Below are 20,910 nucleotides of genomic sequence, written 5' to 3'. Positions count from 1 at the left end.
CCAATAGAGCAGCAAGATGAACATTAATCAGATTAACCTTGTACTCAGCAACAAAGTCTCAAGGAAAGAACTGAATCTGTAAGTCTGCTTGAGCACCATTTCACTTTCCTTTAAAGTCAACATCACAAAAGCACATAAAATACATCAAATGCTGTGAGAAATAATGGATGTGAATGATGAGAAGAAACTAATATATTTCATCGAGAGTCACAGAATTTGCTAGGCAACATTTCTCAGTACTATAAATAAGGGACCAACATTATCCACAAATCAAGCAATGTTCTTATTTATTTCAGAAAATATTCAACATAACAAATGAAAGTACCAACATTATAATTACAGTGGTAGGCAAGGAGACAGTAAAAAGAGAGCATTAGTGGGGAAAAGCTAGCATGGGAGAGCTACATTGATTTTTAAAAAGAACTTTAAAATGCTGCCCTGTTAGGGAAACCCAATCCACTCTGAGACCTTTGACTGTGAGAGCAGGGGCAGAGGAATGGTGATCTCCATAAGCAAGGCAGGAGCTTCACACATCCCAGCATGTGCAGAGCTCAACTATGTAGGGCTAGGACAGGGGAGTCTATAGCAGTGCAGGCAAGGAAGATGCAAACTGAGATTTTACCAGCACTTGACTTAGGGATGGGCTACACAGACCAGGACTTGGAAGATTTCCTGATGCACACAAGGAAGACAGGGAGAACAAGGTCCAGGATTTAGAGGAAAAGGTATCCTAGGAGAAAGGGAAGCCTGAAATAAAGGAGACAACGCCACACCTGCACCTGTTACTACTCATGCCTTTGAAAGACTTCAGAGTGAGGTTTTGAAAGACTTAAGAGTGAGGTTTTTCTGCTTTCAGTAAGCTGTTCTACAGAATGGAGCTATTAATTAGATAATAAAGGTTGTCATAGCAGGCCTAAGACATGCAATAAATACTGAGGGACACTGGATATTTTTTTGCTTATTAAAATGACAACTTATATTTAAAACTCTTATTGATTTCACTTAGATCAAAAATAATTTCATCTTCTGAAGCACTATTTAAAATAGATCACGCATTGTCAGCTCTTTCAGAGGAAATTTCTAAAAATGATGGAAAAGCACATGCAGCCCTGTACAGGATAAACACTAAATCTGTCCCCCTTCTCGGTCTTTACTGGAGATCAGCAGAGAGGTTTGCTGACTGCACTCTTCCCGACCACTGCACCCAGAAGAGAGGTCAGTGTTCCAGTGGCAGGGTGAGCTTTGGAGCTGGTAATTGTGGTTTGGCAGCAAAATGCAATATGCTGCCCTGCTTCAGTATGGCCTGAAGGCATTATCTTGGATGGAGAAAGTAGACATCTTCAGGTGCCACTTCTCTCCCAGGCCCCTCCTTCAGGGTTCTCTGATGCCAGCAGAGGAATGGCCCAAAGTACTCCAGTAATTCTCATCATGCCAGTGGCTGGGGCACCTTGCAGAAAGTTCAGAGATGGAAAAATCACTGACACCACAGAAGAATGGACTTCCCCCCTTACACTTCCCCCACCAGCCCCAAAGATGGCCCATTCCTCAACAGTGCAGTGGCAGGGGAAGAGCCACTGCATTCCATGCAGTGTTGTTCTGGTCTCAGGCACCTGGCACACCATCAGTGATCATCGATGGAAGGGGAGGCTATCAAACAAAGGGCACTGCACAGTTTGGGCAGAATAACTTGGTGATTTGGAGTTATCACTCCAAAGTTATCACTTTGGAGTGATAACTTCTCTCTGCAGCCATCAGCACATATCCCAACTCAGTCTTTTGGAGTATCTGGCTACTTTTCTGACAGAAGCAACAATAAGAAAATGCTTTTTCCCAGTTTCACATTAGAAAAAAAAAATAGGAACATGGATTATTTGTTCGTAAACAACATAGAGAAGCCAAAAATACAGCTTTTCTTGTAAGCAGTTTTTGATCTGTATGACTTGAAAATGCCCATGCTCACCAAAATTTTGCTCAGAGAGTTAGAAGTCACCTTTTCTGTGGAAGACTATAGGGAAAACAACTGAAGTATGACACAGCCCAAATACAATGTGAAAACCCAAAACCCTGCTCACAGCAAGGTGTGTGCTTAGGGATGCCTCTGCCAGCTGGCATCTAAAAACTGGGTCCGAGTTCAGAGGCAAAACCTTCCTTGTTCACCTGTAACTCAAGTGGTTGAATTAAAACATTTCAGATACTTCAGATGGCTGGTTTTCATTGGGAAGTAGGCTAATTTGTGAAAGCTAAATACAAATAAGCTGAAGTCTGAGCAACTGAGAGCTCAAATTTGCATATAGCCAGCACAGTACTCTCCAAGCACATCTGAAAAGCACTTTATATGTGCTCATTTATTAGATAAAATAAAAAGCACAAATGCATCCAAGTCTCTAGGATCCATTAGTTTTAAATTTGCCTTACCACTGAAGTTTTTTCATCAAAGTCGATGGTTACAGCCAGGTACTGCCACTCAAAGAGCTCCCCTTGGTGCAATGGCAACACAGGTCTTGGGCAGGATTTAATATTTACAAACAGGTAGCTGGTATTATTATGGAAAGTTTGAGTTACCTGAGGTGGGCAGACTTGTATCTGTTGGCAGATACAGCACATGGATTACATGGGACTCTTCTGGAGCCATGGCTGAAGGGCAGAAGTGTGACTATCTGTAGTCCCTAATATGGCCCTGAGCTCTTCACCAGGGGCAGGGAAGGGCCACCTTGGGGAGCTGGTGCTCCCTGGGCAGTGCTGGGTGCCCCTGACCTGGATTCAGCCAGGGCTGCACAGGAATCTTGGAGAAGCTACGGCACCTAAAGCGATGCTAAAGGGCACTAAAGGGAGCCCTACTGCATTTAGTCCCAGGGGTAAGACAGAGCTATCAAAATGCTGCCTCGTGTCAAAAATGAGGATGCTGTGTTCTCCTCATTCCCCAACACACTCAAACGCCATGGAATCAAGCACAGGTAAAGCAAATTGCCATTGTGCAAGAGAAAGCCTGCAATATCCATAGTGACCAAACCACAATTGGGAACAGGAGGTTTCAGCCAGCCTTTTTCACTGCATCAAGAAACTTGAAAAAAGGCCCAGGTTCAGCCACAAAGAGACATGGAAATATTTTTACATGAATTGCCAAATATACATCACTTCAACACCAGCTGAAATTTCCAAGTTGCCCGCTGTGAAAAAAAAACAACAAAAAAACAAAAAAGCCCAAAACAACAACAAAATGTTAATATCAAGGAAATTCTGAAAGATGTCATTTCCTGGTGACAACAGGCAACATTCCAGGAAATTATTTTCGTTCATCTCTAAATAAAAATTTCAAGTCACAAGTGAGGAAAAAAACCAATTATGCATAACCACTAAATGACCTTATATTTTCTTTTTTACAGGAATCAGTTCACCTCTGTTTTCATCTTTCAGTTCATGAGTTTTTTCATATATTTGTGAACAATTAACTGCCTCCATGTGGAAGAAAGTGAAATTATTACTAGTTTCATTTTCTTAATGACTATATGAATACTACTTTGCTATTGCACAATATCATTAATTCTATATTATATTCTGGATTTCCACTTTTATTTGTTATACTTTTAATCATTTTTTTTTCCCAGTGAGAATATTTAAGTTACTCTTAAAATTCTAATCTAAGGACACTAAAGATGTTGAAAACTTACTGTTTGGTCCGCAATCTTCCCTCTTTCTCCGCTCTTCTTTGTGGAACACAGCTTAACATAAATGCTTGGCTATAATCACAATTTGTTGCTTACATATACAGTGAATTTTTCTGAAAGGTTTATGGCATATAGATTGAAACAGATTTGTGTTAAAACAATACATGAAAAAGTCTATCAAAAAGAATATCAGAAAATCCTCTAGGTGAAACTACATGATTAATAGCTACAGCCAGAGAAACAGTAGTACTGGACAGTTTGAGTAAATTTTCATGGATACAGTTTTTAGGAAAATGCATCAGTAAGGTTTTTTGGAACAGTATTTCAGTGTATCTATCATTCCTTCATAAAGGGGACATTTTGCACATACATTGCTCTTTATTTTGGTACTTCTTCCAAATATTTCAGATGAGATTTCACTAATGGTAGTGATTACAAGAGCTGGAGATATTTATGAAGGGAGGACAAGGCTGGAGGATTTTATGTTTTGTTCTGAAAAAATAAAGACAACTAATGATCACATCGATGTCTTTCAGAAGAGAATTCACAGGGGAACAGCCTGGCTGCCAAGAGTACTTAGCTCCTTGTGCTTTAAACTCAGAAATACAGGAAAAGTTTGTTCCATTGGTCAAGAGACGCACAACTTTCATGGCAAATTTTAGTGATAATAATAAGTACGATATTTCTTTAGGGTAACTTGGATCAGCCCCATGAAAGATGTTGAAAAAGAGAGACAAATTTTATTCATCATTATGTAGCATTATGCAGCTGAAGCAGACTAGCAAAATAATGTTTTCTTTCAGTAAATATCTTCTTGGGTTTTGTTGGTTTTTTTTTTAGCATAAGTTACACTCTTTTATGGGCAATCTGTTTTCCAAGTAAAGAACAATCCAAATGTATCTTGGCAGCTACTTCATATCTGCTGGGTCTTTTCTATAAAGTTTTATATATCAAGATACATTATGCAATACTGATGTCTGTTTACCTATGGTCCATGCAATTTTTTCTTATGCTCATGAAAACATTAAACTGTGTCAATCTTGCATGATGCAGTTCCTAAAATGTGTGTGATACCTCAGGAAAGGGATGTTATGAAGTTTGTTCCTGCCCCTTACATATAACCAAAACAAGGCAACCAAAACAGTCATCCCCTGTATTGCACTATTAGAATCTCTCCAGTGTTACATTCTGACACTTTCATCTATATTCTTCATCATTTGTCTTCTTTTCTTCTGCTGCCAAGCAGTACCACATGCATCCCTAAACCCCTCCATGATACTTTCCCTTTTTTCAACACTAACCTGGGCTTGGTCCTGTGTCTGTTCACTCTCCAGCTCACAGATTGCAACATGAAGTGCAGGAAAACACAAATGTTAACAAGCTGCACCTAGAGCACTGATTGTTCTAGTAGTGAAGCAAAGTGTTATATTTCATTTCCAGGCTGTAATCAGAACGTAAGGCTTTACACATTCTTGTGATTCTCAGGTATCACACTACTTTGCTAAACTTCAGTGTCCATCTTGAAGTAACAAATGGACATTTGTCAGCACATTTTAAACAAAATTCTATCCAATTAGGAAGTATACCACAAAGTTTTTAAAATAATGGGATGCAATTTAAAGAAATTAACAAATGTAGAGAAAATATTCTATTAAATGAAGTTCAGAAAAGGCATTTGTATCTTTCTTTAAAAAATGAAAATAAAAATGTATTACATTACACAGGAGTGCAACTAAAAAGAAGATTACTCACAAACATGCCAGGAAAGCTCCTGAAAGAGAATGCCATCTGAATATGATATGCTTATATAGGAGAAAATTTTCCATTTTATTGATCAAAGCATTATTTTACAGCCTAGCATACACTGAGCTTCTCAGCTTTGTATTTTGCTTTTCTGCATCATTTTTAGAACAGCAATTCAAGACAATTTTGGAAAGTAAAAAGAAATAGAAAAATCCCAGGGAATTGATCAGAGACCTGACACTGGTTAGTAAAGTAAGTGTGCTGCATAACTTATCCACAACTGAGAGTATTGGAGAGACTTCCACACTGCTCTAAATTGTAAGCACAGTACATGATGAAAATAGTAATATATCAGATAAGACATTTAGTCGGGTATACACAACACCAAAAAGCACCATAAAATGAAAAAAAATATTTTGAAATATAATCATTAAGGGAGGAAAAAATAAATACATGTTAAAAAGGTAATTCAAAATGAAACAATATAAAAAACATTTAATGTACTACAAATTATCTCAAGACCGAACACACCTTACTATATGAGGCATTTTACTGGTGAACATAAGAATATTTCCACTGATTTCTGTCACCTTTAACAAATTATTTTAGCAGTAGAGAAACATCAATAGGTGGGGAAAGAGAAAAACTCTGCGAAGCATCCAAAATTATTCTATCAGTTTTTAATTTGAAAAGAAAAATAAAAACTTCAAAATATTTAATTTACTATTTAGATCTATTTTAATAATTGGGTCCTCTATTTCCTTACTTTCAAATGTCACTATGGGCCTTTGAATTCATAAAGTAACGTATAACTTTCTAAATCTTGTTGCAGCTGAAACCTTGCAGTGTAGAGAACTCAAATTTTTGTGAGAAAGGTCAGTGCAATATAAGAATGCATCATTTTACTAAAGGAGATGAGACTGAAAAGTATCATAGAAACAATTTTTTTCCTTAGAAGTGTCATGTTAATATTTTTGAGGAGTACATTATAAATTATCACTTAAGAAAACTGTTGTCAAATTAGTTACCATCTATATTATTACAAAAGTACATGATATCATAACTAATTGCATCCCTTTTCAACTTCATAAAAAGTAATGTCTTCTGAAACACCTCCCTTGCTATACTCACCTCTTGCATAATGAATGAGAGCTGACATATATTGAGATGGGAGACACTAAGAATCCAGTGCATTTCAGGACTGGCAACAAAAAGTAATGCTGCATTCTTATATGTACTGCAGCCTTTTCTGCATATAATGCTGTAAACCACAGGACCTTGCGACAAAATTACTGTGATCTACAAGTTGTAGTAAACTGGATTCTTAATAAACTGTTATGAAGGAGCCGTGTCCAAGCTACAGGTAACATTTTGATTTCTCAGTCTACTAAAACCTGAGGGGAAGAAAAGAGCATTCCAGTTTATTTATTTGAATTCCAGAAAGGAAAAGAGTGTGTTTAAATTTCTATTAAGTTACTAAGAAAAAAATCATTTACACTAGTTATTTAAAAATGAATTTATTATATATTGAAGCTATTCTCTTAAATACAATAATATATCTAGCTCTGAAAACTAATTTTTGACTTTTGTGGTATGAATATAAGTTATAGTAGCTACTCCTATGTGACAGTATTTGTAAACAGACCTTCAAATGAATGAGATCAAAATCTCAGACTCAAATAAAAATAAATTTATCATGTATACAATGTATAACAGGAACACTTAACAATCACATTTTTTCAATTCCTTACCTTTAAGTAAAACATTATGGCAAAGACAATCCCAAAATAGCCGAAAACCAGGCCAGATGCTAGATAACAAAGCCACAAGCTGCCATCAAAGACAAGATCAGTTTCATGTCCTGCTGCCAGAAGGGGCTGGAAACATCAGAGGGGCCTGAGCTCTCCTCCAGAGGGAAGGTGAAGCTTGTGTCATTCTTACCAATGGCAGCCCATCATCTTCCCAGCTGGAGGATATGAATACTTCTCACTGACACTCAGCATCTTCTTGCTGTGATGGTCTTCATAGCCCAATTAAAAAAAACCACAGTCTTAAGTCTACATGTTATTTCCTCCGCATTGTGTTATCATGAGGAAGCCTGGTTAAGAATTGAGACAGATACATAGTTTTTTTCAAGACATTTGGACACACTTTTCCATTTCCTTTTCTAGCATTAAAAAAAGATTTTTCTTGTAGCTTCAACTATGCAGGATTTGAAATGCTGCAATGTCAATGGAAAGTGAATCAAGGAATAAAACCAAGCATTGTCCTCCTTTCTGCTCATAAGGGAAGATAATTGTCATTAAATTCTAAAACTAAAGAATATATTTGTTCATTTAAGTGAAATCTGCTGTTGAGGATAAAGGTGGCCTTAAACTGATGCTCTTTGGAAAGAATTTCACTTTGCATGAACAAGGCAAAACTGTTGTCTTTTATCTTACTTGGACTCTGCTTAGACAAATTCGAGAGAATAAGAATGTTTCTGCTCTGTAGCTTTATATCCTAATGACTTATTAATCCATAAATCAACAAGAATGTGGAAGAGCCTCTGGGTTTTTTTTTTCCTTGCTTCCCTATTTTTAGAGTAAAAGAAATAAAAGGTGTAGTAACTACTTGAGATTCTTTCACTACCGTCTGCTATTCAGGGGAAAAAAAAAGGTTAAAAAGTAACCTCCCACTTGTGGAGATTGAAGCTATTTGTTCAGTGTTATTTTTATAGGCTACTTGTGAAACTAGAAGGCAGGTGTGAAAGCTGAGAAGTTCATTCTACTCCTCACTGCCAGAAAAGCACAGAATAATACAATAGCATGCTTCTGTATTCCTGCAGCTGCACGAGCTCTAAAAGTCACCACGTGAGAGTAAAATGGTTTGGACAAAGTTTCCTTTAAGGGTAACTTGGTTATCTGCATTATTAATATTATTGTATCTGTTTTCTATGAAAAATCACCAACTTACCCAGTTGCAAAACTAGGAGAATGGCTGGAGACTTTGGTGATATTTTATGATATGTAATTTGCTTAACATTATTAGGGCATTTAAAAGTTTCACAATACAAGCCATACCATCAAGAAGCAAAGAATCACAGGAAAGTTATTCAGTTGACCTCCAATGCACAAAATAAATTTCATGAAGAATCAGCATTAAAAAAAAAAAAAAATTCATGCTAAGGGAAAGTAGATTCCAGACAAGCCTAAACAATTAATTTGCATCCTCACCATACCTTAGGGATTACTGAAAATACAGTATCCCTTCAATTAAAGGAGAAAGATAGTAAAAATAGTTTTGAATTGTTTTTTCTCAGGACTGACCTGCTGCTTCTCCAGGACAATGCAGAGAAGTTGTTACCTCTGAAAGGCAGCATGCCAGAGGCTGAACACTGCTCAAGCAGTCTCTCAGCTTCCAAGATGAAATACATATCAGAGACACCTTAATTGACCACTACACTAGAGTGGTGTTCAATGTCTCCTTAGATCTGTGTCTTAGTTTTATGCTTTCCTAACTGCTTTCAATGTCATTATCAAGATCTAACCTTTACATTTTCTAGAATAAACTTTGAAATGCAAGAACTTTTGTGTTCAAAATGAGATCAGGTCAATCTGACAACATTAAGATGCTCTTCTTTCTTCTGACATAACAAATTTACTTTTTAAAGAGAGTATTTAAGATGGAAGATGCAAAATTGAGAGTGGTGGAAGAATTTTGCATGGAGAAGAAGAAGCTATGAAGGACCCAAGATGGGGAGCTATAGATACACAGAAAGCTGTAGAGTATACTGAAGCTCTTTCTATTATTTGTGCAAAGTCTAAATTAAATTACTGACTAAATTACTAGTCTAAATTCTAGTCTCTAAATTACTGACTTTGTCTTGTTGGATTTATGCATTTGATCATATTTTTGAGATGTTCCACTACTGTCAATTTATCTACACACAGTGGTTGCAGCATCTCCCGATGATAACAGACACTGATTCCCCTTGTGAGATAAAAGCCTTCATCTCTGGTATCCCTCATATGTATTTCTGCTAACTGCTGGTGTATGCTACCTTTACTATCAAAAATAGAAAGAAAGTATTTTTATATCATAGGAATATATGCTTATAAAGCCACAAAAAATTTAGAGGGCTTAAGGCCAATGCCATTTTGGAAGTTATTTGCTGTTCATTTTCAAAACTGGCAAGGACAGAGAAATGTGACATATATGGAATGAAAATGCATGGAAGATAAGCAAATTTTATGCACAAAAGAAGTATTTAAGAGAGTACAGTGAGAAACAGATAAAAGCAAAGTGAGACCAAATATATATGCATGCGTGGAAACACTGATTGAGAAATCTGACTGCAGTGATTTCCATCCTCTCATCACAACCGAGCGTGTACTAAATGAATAAACTGCTACTTGACATTTTCTAAATAAATATCATGGGAAGAGTACTTATTTTACTTTAATGAATCATTTGAGCCTCTCCAACAGAAAGTAGTTGTGATGAACTATAATCTGTTCTGGGAAATATAGTTCTATAACGGAGATATATATGGACTGAAATATGGGAAGTTGTGTTCTCCAACAAGTCTACTTTAAAAGAGATTCTGATTCATCCATGCCCACTTCTACTTATATTTGATCATAGCTGTTGACATACTGTATCTGCCATGCTGAGAGCTATTTCTCTACTAGAGGTAAGAAAGCCATATGGTTCGTGGATGACTATGAATTTTTGCAAGGCAAACTGAACTAATATGTGTATATTTTTTTCCTGCAGCTATTCAAACAAAACTATCCATTTAGCAAACAGAACATTTTCAATTCAATGGGATATTTTGGCCCATGTAATACATTTCTAAGAACTGAAAGCCTTCCTTAAATGCAATCACAATTGATGGGCTAACACTGACTTTCTGCATTAGTGGTCCTCTCATTCACCATGCATGGTTAGATATAAACAAATTCACTGTACTGATTAAGTGAAGCAGCAAATAAGACTTGTCTTGTTCATGGAGTAGAACCAAAACAGCTGTTTTTGTTTGACTGATACAGATTCAAAGGGCCCCAATGGTACACGTCATAAAAAATCAGCAGGTTATTTGAGGGGTTATGTTCTTTTTATTACTAAAGTTTCTCATAGGATTATCGTAGTTATACAAGGAATTGCTTTGACTATGTGTAATTACAAACAGGAAAAAAAAGCCCTTGCCAAAGGCAGGTGTGAAATATCATTTTACCATCCTTGTTAAGGCTCAGAAAAACCATGTCAATAATTACTCCAAAGTCCACAATTCAGCCAGGCAAAGCTCACAATCAAGCTGAAATTCAGTCATCCAGACTGCATCTACAAATACTTCCTATTAGCACATCTGCTGTCAAAAAACCCTTTCATACTATGACATGGTAAGTGGACCAGGACAGGCAATGTTCAGGGGAGCTTGCAAAGGGCACCCTCTGGGCAGAATACTGCTTGATGTTCAGACACAGTGGAAACTGGACATGCAAGCTTTCCTTAGGATCAGGTATGAATCCCTCTATTCAGGGATATGTTTCTTATATCACATGTACCAGTTATTATTGAAATGAGTTGTTTCATGTATTGGAATTCATTTAGAATATAACTTTTGGTTTGCCACAATGGACCTTGAAATTTTTGTCTTGCTTTGGTAACTTTTTGTTTCAACAGCTTGGCATTGCCAACAGTATCACTATTATTATTTGTGGGATCCTGCCATACACAAATGTGAAATCCCAATCCCATTAAGTCATTGTGGTTATTACCATTGATACAGCAAGTCTTGGATTTGACTGTGATTTTATGTGTTACATAGACAAAACACATTCTCCTCAACACCTCTGTCAAGAGTAGTCTATGTTTGCTGATTGTTAAAAGCTTGCTTAAAGCACTTATGACTTCACTCTAAGTGTAATTTCAGTTTGCACCAGGAATTTATTTCAGAGGGACTGGAAATTCTAAAAAGTTCTAAAAGCCCTATACCATTCTAGTGCAAACTAGATATATGACTAACTAAATGCAAATAGCACTTTATAGTACTAAAATGAAAAGCTAAAAAAAAAGTCTAAAATAAAATCAACAAATTTATTTGACAATCCTATATTTTAATTCATGTGTTACTGAACAATGGCATATTAAATACATTCTTTAACTTAGGAATATTATGTCAGATCACAGAGGGTCTGCCTCAAACACTCAGAATTAAATATCCAATGTATAACATTGTAATTCATAAAAATATTAAACATTGTCTGAGTCCATTTTAACCACATAACACACGTTTTGAAAAGCATGCAAAATGATGGAGGGAAGAACCTCTGAAACATAAATTATATGATCAGCTTAGCACTGTAAAAATAGCTGCACACAGTAAAATTAAAACTTGCAGTTCTGAAATAAAGGGTTTTATGCAAACCATCTGGAAATTACTTGAAAGTATTGCTATATTGCTGAAAGCACAGAAATATAAAACTTCAACTCTTCCTATTTTAACTATTTTCCAGATAAAACAGAAAGGCAGAAATGCAACAAATCAAACATATAAACAGCTGACACCTCAGATACAGTGCATGATAAAATATTACCATCCATCCTCTGGTCTACCCCCAAGGTGCTTTTTAAAACGTCCAGTACCATCAGTGTGGTCCCTTGACACATCCCACAGTAGAAAACATTCAGTTACTAAGACTTCACATGAGATTCCTCCATCATCTGCTCTTGGATCTGCACTCGGTCACATTGAAGTGACCATTGCTCCTCGCAGGATGCCCGCTTGCTACCTAAATGGCTGGAGGTATATCCAGTGTTTCAAATTTTGTTAGTGTTCCGCTTGTGTGGCTACTGTGAAGCTGAGAAATAGCTACAAAACACTCCAGCGCTAAGAAGGGCACTTGCTTTCACAGCCGTGATCTTGGGCTCACACCACCTAGGGTGACGGGAGCACTTGGTCCCATTCTCAGGGCTTTAATCTGGAAGAGATTCAAGTATCACCTGCTCCCAAGGCACATTAAGCCTGTGTAAAAATGTGCCGTAACAAAGCAAAATTGGAAACAAACTATAGGTTGTCACCGTAAATTAGAACCCTTTAAGTTTGAGGGAAGTTGAGGCCGAAGCACTTATAAATGGATTTATGGCTAAACGCCAAGCTGTACGGCACCGGCACCGCTGTTAGAACTGGGACACCAGCAGCGGCAGGAATTAGGTTACGAAGGCGACAGAAGCGGGGCGGGAAAAGAAAGTCCCTTTTCTGCAGCTCCCGCCGGCTGGAAGACTCTCCCCACTGCCGTGCCACGGGCCGATCCGGGCCGGCCGCACAGCTGCAGGTCGGGTAGGGCCGGCGGGGACCGCCCGCCCCGACGGTGGCGGACGCCGAGCGGTTTGCCGGCTCCGCTCCGGGAGGCGAGGCGGGCTGGAGCGCGCTGCGCTCTCATTACGACACTGGGTAATTATTTTATTTCTCCGGCGTACGGTGTTTCAAAGGACCGCGGAGGCGCTCGGCCAACCCGCCTGCGAACGCCGCCCTCTGCGTGGCGAGAGCCACCCGTGATCTCCCCTCGGTGACCGAGGGCAGCGCAGCAGATGCGCCGGGCGCCCACCCCCGCGCTCCGGGTGCGCGCCCGCGGACTCTCCAGCCGCGCCGAGCCCCGCGCACCCGCGGCGCGGGGAACGTGCGGGACTCACCTGCCGCCCGCCCCTCCTCGGCTGCCGCCCCGCCGCCCCTGGGGGCCGGGCCGTCCCTCCGGAGCACTGGGACAAGCCTGGCGGGGCAGCGCGGCCCCTCCGACGTACCCGCACCCTTCCCGGGGCGGCACGGCGGCCGGCAAGGGGAAAGGGGGGAGCGGAGCGGGCGGCGGTGCCCCGCCAGCCCCGGCTCCCCGGCCCCTCCTCGCGGGGCAGCCCCAGAGTCACGCGCTGCCAAAATTTAAATCGCCCCAGCACTGCGGCTCCGCGCGCAGCATCACTCTCCCCGCCGCTCCCTCCGACCAGACCGGCCACACGGGAGGGTGCCAGACCGCGGCCGCCCCGCTCAGGCACCGGGCACTCCGCCGCGCAGCCGTCCTGCCCGGGCTGCACCGCGGCGAGACCCCCGCCGCGGCGACACCGCGCCGGGGCCAGCGCGACGCCGGGACGCGCCGGTGACGGGGATGACACCACAACCGACGGCGCGGCCGGCGCGCCCTCGCCCCGCTGCCCAGGCGCCCTCCCCGACGGTGCGGTCCCCGCGGCACCGGCACCCGCCCGTTCCCTCCGCTGCTCGTGCGGAGGCGCCCCGCGAGCAGCCCGGCGCGCCTGCCGCCCCGACGGCGGCCCCTTCCCTTGCCTCCCCTCCCTCCCTGCCTCCCTCCCTACCTTTTTCAGCGCTGACATTCTAGTGCATTATTAACGCGGCGGGTGCGGGCTGCGGCGGGTCGGGATTAAGGAGACGCCGGGAGCGGGAGCAGCGGCGCGCGCCCAGCGTCCCCCGGCGCCGCTCACCCGCCGGGGCCGCCGCGCGCCGCTCGCCCGCCCGCCGCGCGCCGCTCCCCCCGCCCCTCGCGCCCCGCGCGCACCCTCGCTCCCGCGCGCGCGGCAGGGGCGCCCCCGCCGGCTCTGCGCAGCCGCGCGCCCCCTGCCGGAGCCCGCGGGCATCGCGCCCGCTGAGGCGGGGCGGGAGGGGGCGGGGCCAGCGCTCGGCGCGGGGACGCCCTGCCAGAGCCCCCGCCAATGGCGGCGCCCAGCGCCGGGACCGACAGGCGCGGCGGCCAACAGGAAGGGGAGCGGGGGCAGGGGTGTCTCGGAGGGGCCGCGGGGCCATGGCCGGGAGCAGGCGGAACGGTGAGTCCCTGCCGCGAGGGGTGGTCGGTCCCGCCGCGCTGCCGCCGGGGCTGGTGACGGAGGGAGCCGGGGGGCGGCGGTGACGGCTCCGGGCGCGGCTGCCCTCAGCCGAGGTCTGTTCCGGCCCGGGCGCAGCGCGCTGCCGCCGCGGGACTCGCTCGTTCCGCTCCTCGGCGCCCTTCCCGCGGGGGAAGGCGGTGAGAAGCCGAGCGAGCCCGGCTGCGGGGGAGGCGGGTGGATAAAAGTGGCCTCAGCGGAGCCTGCCCGCCGCGCAGGCGGGGCTCTGGGTGCGCGGGGCCGCGGAGACTCCGGGGCTGCGCCCGCCCTCCCGCCCTCCTGTCCGGCCGGCCGCCCTCCTGTCCGGCCGCTCTCCTGTCCGGCCGCTCTGGCTCGGAGGGGCCGGGGCGGGTTCTGTTGCCGAGTATTCCTGCCTGGGGGTGGGGAGAGAGTAAATAAAATTTACTTCTCTAATCACAGAGTATTTTAAGATGACTCCTTTTTTCCTCAATACGCACATACATGCGTGCTTACTTGTTAGTGACCCTCTATTTCGGCTTAAAGTGATTTAGCTCATGTCTGAAATAACTGTGGTACTGTGCTTGCAAAGAATAAGATAAAAGCCTTCTGCTCTCCAAGGACAGCTTCAGTCTATTCTGTTTATCTAAATGTTTTATAAGACACGGCACAGGACGAATGCAATAATCAGAATACAGGTGTTCCATAGGTAATATCTGGTTCTTTAGGAGTGTCGAGTAGAGCTGAGCTGTGAGAGAGCTGCAGGCTTGCATCCTGTGCTTGGCTTTTACGTTTTCACACAGTTTCACATCCTGAAACTGGAATACTTCATGGGAGGATAACAACTTGAGAGTGAAACTGATCACTGGAGTTGATGTTCAAGCTATTTACTGACGGACTGCAAGTAGAGATCGTTTGAAGGAGGTTTAAATACACAGTAGTGTTCTCTGGAGTTTAGATGCAGATTCGTTGGGAGGAAGGGAGAAGGAGTAACTGTTTTCTTCTACGGTTTGGGAATGTGAATTACAAATCGATGTTTTCTGGAAGAAAGTGAATTAGGAAGAGTGAATGCATGGTTCTAGAGCTGAGAATGGGAGAACTGAATTCTAAAGCTCTCAAATTGTTTAAAACTGAAGGTCAGATAAAGAGCTACTTGTTTTGGTAGCATGTCAGAGAAAGCTAAAATGATCATGCTGAGTGTCTGACTTTACATAGTAAAGTTGGAAGTCATTCATCATTTATTCATCTGCTCTGAGGAGCCTTGACTTTAGATTGGGAGGAAAATACAGGGAGAAATACAAGGATGTCACATGCTCCCCTGGGAGGAAATAAGAAAACTGGAAGCGTTTAGACCCTCATCTGACCAGCCTCTGCAGCCCATAGCATATATGAAAACTGTTGACTTTCTGTTGTGAAACGATATGTATTTTTGAAGGGACAGGTGTCCTGTAAAAGAGCTGAGAAAGAAGGTTTAGCTACTTCTCTTTAAGGTTAGTTTTGCTGTTTTTTGTAGGAGTATGTTGAAGTGCTGAAGACAGATTTTTGTCTGCATTACAGTAGAACAATGAAGTTTTTTATTTTGTTGGGAACTGGGCCATAATACAGAATAAATAAGATGGTCAACAGCTTGTAGGTCATGGATCTAATTGTCAGTGAAGAGAATCTAAATAGTGAAAAGCCAGTAGAGCAGGTAAGTGAAATGCACTTCACTCTGCCAGGAAAGGGTACAACAGAAGTAGTTGAGAAGGTGCTTGCTTTTTGTTTTTATTATTTTTTGGGGAGCTTTTTGTTTTTTACTTGCTCATGTACCAGTGATTTGTGACAGGGCTAGAGGTGCTACTGCTGTCATTGCTGTCATTCTGTGTGTCATCAACAAGGTATTGATCCTGTCTGGGACAGCTGAACTCCTAATTTGTTGCTGTTAAACATTGACAATTGCATCTTGAAAGCTGTAGTCATCATTCTTGAAAGTTTGTGCCACCCCAAAATAACGCTTTCCTGAAGGGTTGTATAGAGAGCGATGTTCCAGCTGCTGAAGGGTAGAGTTAAGGTATTGATGCAGGCGTAGTGTACATTATTGATACAATTGCTAGTAAAAAGTGATAGAAAAGTTGTTCTGTACAAGGGATGATCTAGTGGGACAACAGGAGGCTTCCTATTGGAGAGATTAAACTGGAAAGCAAATGTGGACACTTGATAGACATCAGTGACAAATGGTTTTAAATAGAGAATATTGCTTCATGGAGTGCTATTTTCATCTCTCAGGTGACTTGGGCAGAATTATAATGGTCATTGAAATGAGATTGTAGTTCCTTAGTTTTGTGGGTTTTTTTTTTATTTTCCTGGGTTTTTTTTTAAATGGCTATATCACATATTAAACATTTTCATTCTCGCAGAAAAGCACACCATTTCTTCCCTTTTTCTAGTTTCAGAGAAGCATTGACTTTTAGAGATCTTGAGGTTATTCATATCCTTTTCTTATTTTTGGTTTTCAAACTCAACATAATTTTTTGGCAAATACTTTGATGTTTTACTGGGAAAAAAAATAGACGCCCCTTTTTTAAAAGTAGGTATGTTTTCTTTCATCATATATTTCCCATCATATAAGGGAAACAGTAATTGCAAATGGAGTTTGATGCCTGACTTTATTTTTTTTTCCTTCTGTGAGAAGTATCTTGCTTCCCCCCCCCCACCAAAAGTGACCAAAGATTTATTACAGCATACCAAGATGTAAATTCTATTTGGATTGTAGTTGGCTAAATTACAAATAGCTGGGTTTTTTGTGATTAAATGTAGATGCTACACTAGACTAAGTGTACTTGACTCTGCCATTGAAACCTTTTATGGAAGATGGGAAAAAAAGTTTTTGTTGCTGACCTTGGTGTTATGCCTGGATGATAAATGCAGTTGAAGAGAAAGGCCAAAAAGGGAGTGAAAGAAGCGGAAATGGTGCACCCAATGGCCTTCTGTTTAGAAAGTCTGCAAGGGGAGCGCGTGCTCACAGAGAGCAGAGCCTGACGTGATGTGGTCTTTAGGGTTCCGTGTTTTGTGTGGGTGGCTCTTTGGGGTTTTGGGGTTTTTTCGGGAGATGGAGTGCGTTGGTGCAGGGTTGGTTTGTTCTTAGGAAGTTCGAGCAATTCTTACATACTTTGCATTGAGATAGGATGGTCCACAAGGGTAGGTGGGACTGTTTAAACATGCTAGGGAGTAACAATACTCAGGAGCAGGTGCATGAATCTGTGTTATTTAGTAAAAGCGGTGGAGGTGGTGGTGTGCCATTAAGGTATGTCTGTCTGTAGTTATTTTGCCTTTTTAAACATTCAGTGTGTAATGCCTTTCACTCAACACTAGGTTTGCTCTTGCAGTAAAACAGATTTCTGGAACCTATTACCTCGCAGCAAAGCCACTCACATACTCACCTGCTGCTGGGATGAGGGAAAGAATCAGAAAAGTAAAAGTGAGGAAACTCACTTGGTTAAGACAAAGACAGTTTAATAGGTAAACAAAATCCACATAAGCAAAGCAAAAGAAGGAATTCCTTCACCACTTCCTATGGGCTGGCAGGTATTTAGCCTTCCCCAGAAAAGCAGTGCTCCTTTACCTGTAGTGGTGTCTTGGGAGCACAGACATCATCGCTCTGAGCATTCCCCTCTTCCTTCTTTCCCCCAGCTTTACATGCTGAGCATGTCAACATAAGGTTTGGCATATCCCTTGAGTCAGCTGCTCCAGGTGTGTCTCCTCTCAATTCCTTGTGTACTTCCAGCCTTCTTCACTGGTGGGGTAGGGTAACAGAAAGGGCCTTAAGACTGCTCTGCAATAATGAAATCATCCTTGTATTATCAACCCTGTTTTCAGCACAAATCCAAAACACAGCCCCATACCAGCCACTATGGAGAAAATTAACTCCATCCCAGCCAAAACCAGCACAGATTGTTATGGCAATGTGTGGTTTCTTATGTTTTCAGTTGTGTTTAGCTCAAAAGGCTAAAAACTGTTCTCAAGATGTTTGAATTTCTGTGGCTTGGGTAATGACTTAAAGTAAAACTCCATGTGTGTCTAGAAAGAAAAGAAAAATTCAGCTGCATTGGAACTTCCAGAACTTTTCATGATGGTGTAATATTGATTTCTGTTATATGTATATTAGGGATGCTTCCAGAAAATCCTTAATTTTGTTATAATCAAATGTTGAAATCACTGCAAAGGGTGATGTATTTACGCTTTGAAGAAAGCTATGTAGAAATTCAATTAATTTATGTTTTATGTAATATGACCTTATGAAGATTTCTTTTGAATAATACTTAATGCATAAATATGTTGGACTTTTCTTTGTGTTTAGTGGTACTACACTTGCCAATTTCATGGTTTGATTTTTAAATACTGGTATAATGACCTTCATTTTAGCTTTCTTCTTCTCATGTGAAAATGTTTATAATTTGCAAATTTTTTTCTCTTCAGTAATCCGAAGTCAGAATGAGTTGAGGGTTTTTTGTGTTTTGCTTTTTGATTTTTACTGTTTTCAGCTATTTTGGTATCTGTTTTCCATATTACTACTATCATTTACCATAACATTTAACTTTAGCCAATGTGTGGCATAGTTCAGTCTTCACTTTTTGCCATATGCTCCTTGCATCCAGATTTAGGGTGAAGTAAGATATAAACTTTCTGAAACTTTACACCTGTGTTGGCCTCAGATTGATCTCTGAGCAGTGATAAGTGCACAGCCTTCCCCCTTCTCTCACCCAAATCTGTCCAGAAGAGAGAGGAAAAAAGTCTCACAGGATTACAGAGTACACTGAGTTGTAAGGGACCCACAAGAATCATTGGAGTCCAGTTCCTCTCCCTGCACAGCACCATCCTCTAGAGTCACATCATTTGCCCAGGAGCACTGTCCAAATCTTTCTGGAGCTCTGTCAGGCTTGGTGTGGTGACCACTTCCCAGGGGAGCCTGTTCCAGTGTCCAAACACCCTCTGGGTGAAGAACCTTTTCCTGATATCCAACCTAAGCCTCCCCTGACCCAACTGCAGGCCATTCCCTTGGGTCCTGTCACTGGTCACCACAGAGAAGAGCTCAGGGTCTGCCCCTCCTCTTCCCCTCACAAGAAACTGTAACTGCAGTGAGGTCTCCCCTCAGTCTCCTCCAGGCTGAACAGACTGATGGCCCTCAGCCACTCCTCACATGGCTTCTCCTCAAGGCCTTCCCCATCTTTGTAGGTCTCTTTTGGGTGCTCTCTAACTGCTTTGTATATTTTCTTATATTGTAGCACTCAAAACAGCACACAGGATTTGAGATGGGGCTGCAGCAGTGCAGAGCAGGACAATCCCCTCCCTTGCCTGGCTGTGCCTGATGCCCTCTGGAACACAGTGGGCCCTCCTGGCTGCCCGGGCACTGCTGGCAGTCTTGTGCAGCTGTAGTTTGCAGTTGGCTCAACTCAGTGGCCAGAATTATGATTAATAATAGTCACCAAAGTTAAGCTTTGGTAAGGGGATATATCTTTAGATGTTTTCAGTGAGGTGTGTTTGATTGTGCCAAGTAAGAAAAAGATAGTGGTGCAGGATGAGAAACATATTTTTAAGTTTTGTAGAAGATGAATAGTACACACAAATTGAAACTATAGTGAAGATGCTCTGTTTTCCCAGGACTGCAGTAGCAATACACATTTTGCAGAGTTTCACTACAAGGCAGATGAGGTTCTTGCGAACAGCAGAACAAAATCGTGGTGTTCTCATTGTGAACTTCTTATCATCTTTGTCATGTCAAGTTTATTAGATGTCTAGGATCTTGTGGCTGCAATTAAGGTAGCTTCTTATCATCTTTGTCATGTCAACTTTGTTAGATATCTAGGAGCTTGTGGCTGCAATTAAGGTGGCTTACTGACAGATCTCTAAAACCTTTGCTGAGACAGGATAGCACAATCTATTAGTCAGATTCTTGTTGAACTACACACTCATGTAGAATTTGCTGACAGATATAACACCAGTCTTACTGATTTGAAACTGCAACGTGACAGAGCCTGTGCTTGGTCTAGCTGAATAAGTTTCTTTTAAGCTAAGAAGAGAAAATAAATGTTGGCTTTTTCTAGCAATAAGTTACTGTTTTGTATCCATAATTGCTATGAACTGCATTGGTCTGGAGGCTCACAGGTAGTAACTCTCTTTGTAATAACTGCTTAATTTAGGTGGATGCACAGATATGCGGTGTTTAATCACTATATTCTTTTCCTTTCCTGCCTTTCAATCTTACTGATATGTGCCATATACTTAACTTTTCAACAGCTGTAGCTTATTTATCTGACAGACAGGAGAATTCTGTATTACTGAGTTTTAGATAACAAAATGGGTTTCCATGTGCTATGAAAAGTAATGCTAAGTAAAAAGATAAATGGAGACATATTTTATCAACTACTACTTTAGAGCACAAAAATGGATTTTTTTTCCCACTGTGGTTCTCAAACCTGTAATAAAGAATATGGCAGGTGTAAAATTAGGGCAATTAGCATCTGATTTTTTTTTGTCTAATGGGATATTGAAGACTAATAGATGCTGTTTCAGTGAGAATAATGTCAGTGATCTTTAGACAAACCTTGTTATTGTGGAGTTACTGTTACACACAAGATATAAAATGATAGCATCTGTGTTTCTTGGGCAGCTCCTTGTGATTTTTTGGTTAACAACCATA

The 20,910-nt window shown here is 41.8% G+C and overlaps 2 protein-coding genes across 7 annotated transcripts in view; one reads left to right on the top strand and one right to left on the bottom strand.

Annotated features, from left to right (window-relative positions):
• DLGAP2 (DLG associated protein 2) overlaps positions 1–13,929 on the bottom strand; it is a 445,650-nt gene extending 431,721 nt beyond the window's left edge. For 4 of the 6 annotated variants that reach the window (XM_038132407.1, XM_038132404.1, XM_038132410.1 and 1 more), the window contains exon 1: positions 13,755–13,929. Coding sequence is in view for 3 of the 6 variants with exons in the window: in XM_038132404.1 (XP_037988332.1) it covers positions 13,755–13,772 (18 nt within the window). In the remaining 3 variants the exon portion in view is untranslated. The remainder of the gene's footprint in view (positions 1–13,754) is intronic. The other 2 variants (XM_038132413.1, XM_038132414.1) reach the window with 1 other exon arrangement.
• A 160-nt stretch (positions 13,930–14,089) lies between these two features.
• ERICH1 (glutamate rich 1) overlaps positions 14,090–20,910 on the top strand; it is a 72,164-nt gene continuing 65,343 nt past the window's right edge. Inside the window, exon 1 of the mRNA XM_038131978.1 lies at positions 14,090–14,219. Coding sequence (XP_037987906.1) covers positions 14,198–14,219 — 22 coding nt within the window. The 5' untranslated portion in view covers positions 14,090–14,197. The remainder of the gene's footprint in view (positions 14,220–20,910) is intronic.

Source organism: Motacilla alba, chromosome 3 (genome assembly GCF_015832195.1).
Source record: "Motacilla alba alba isolate MOTALB_02 chromosome 3, Motacilla_alba_V1.0_pri, whole genome shotgun sequence".
Classification (NCBI taxonomy): domain Eukaryota; kingdom Metazoa; phylum Chordata; class Aves; order Passeriformes; family Motacillidae; genus Motacilla; species Motacilla alba.
This window is presented reverse-complemented; position numbering and strand designations above follow the sequence as displayed.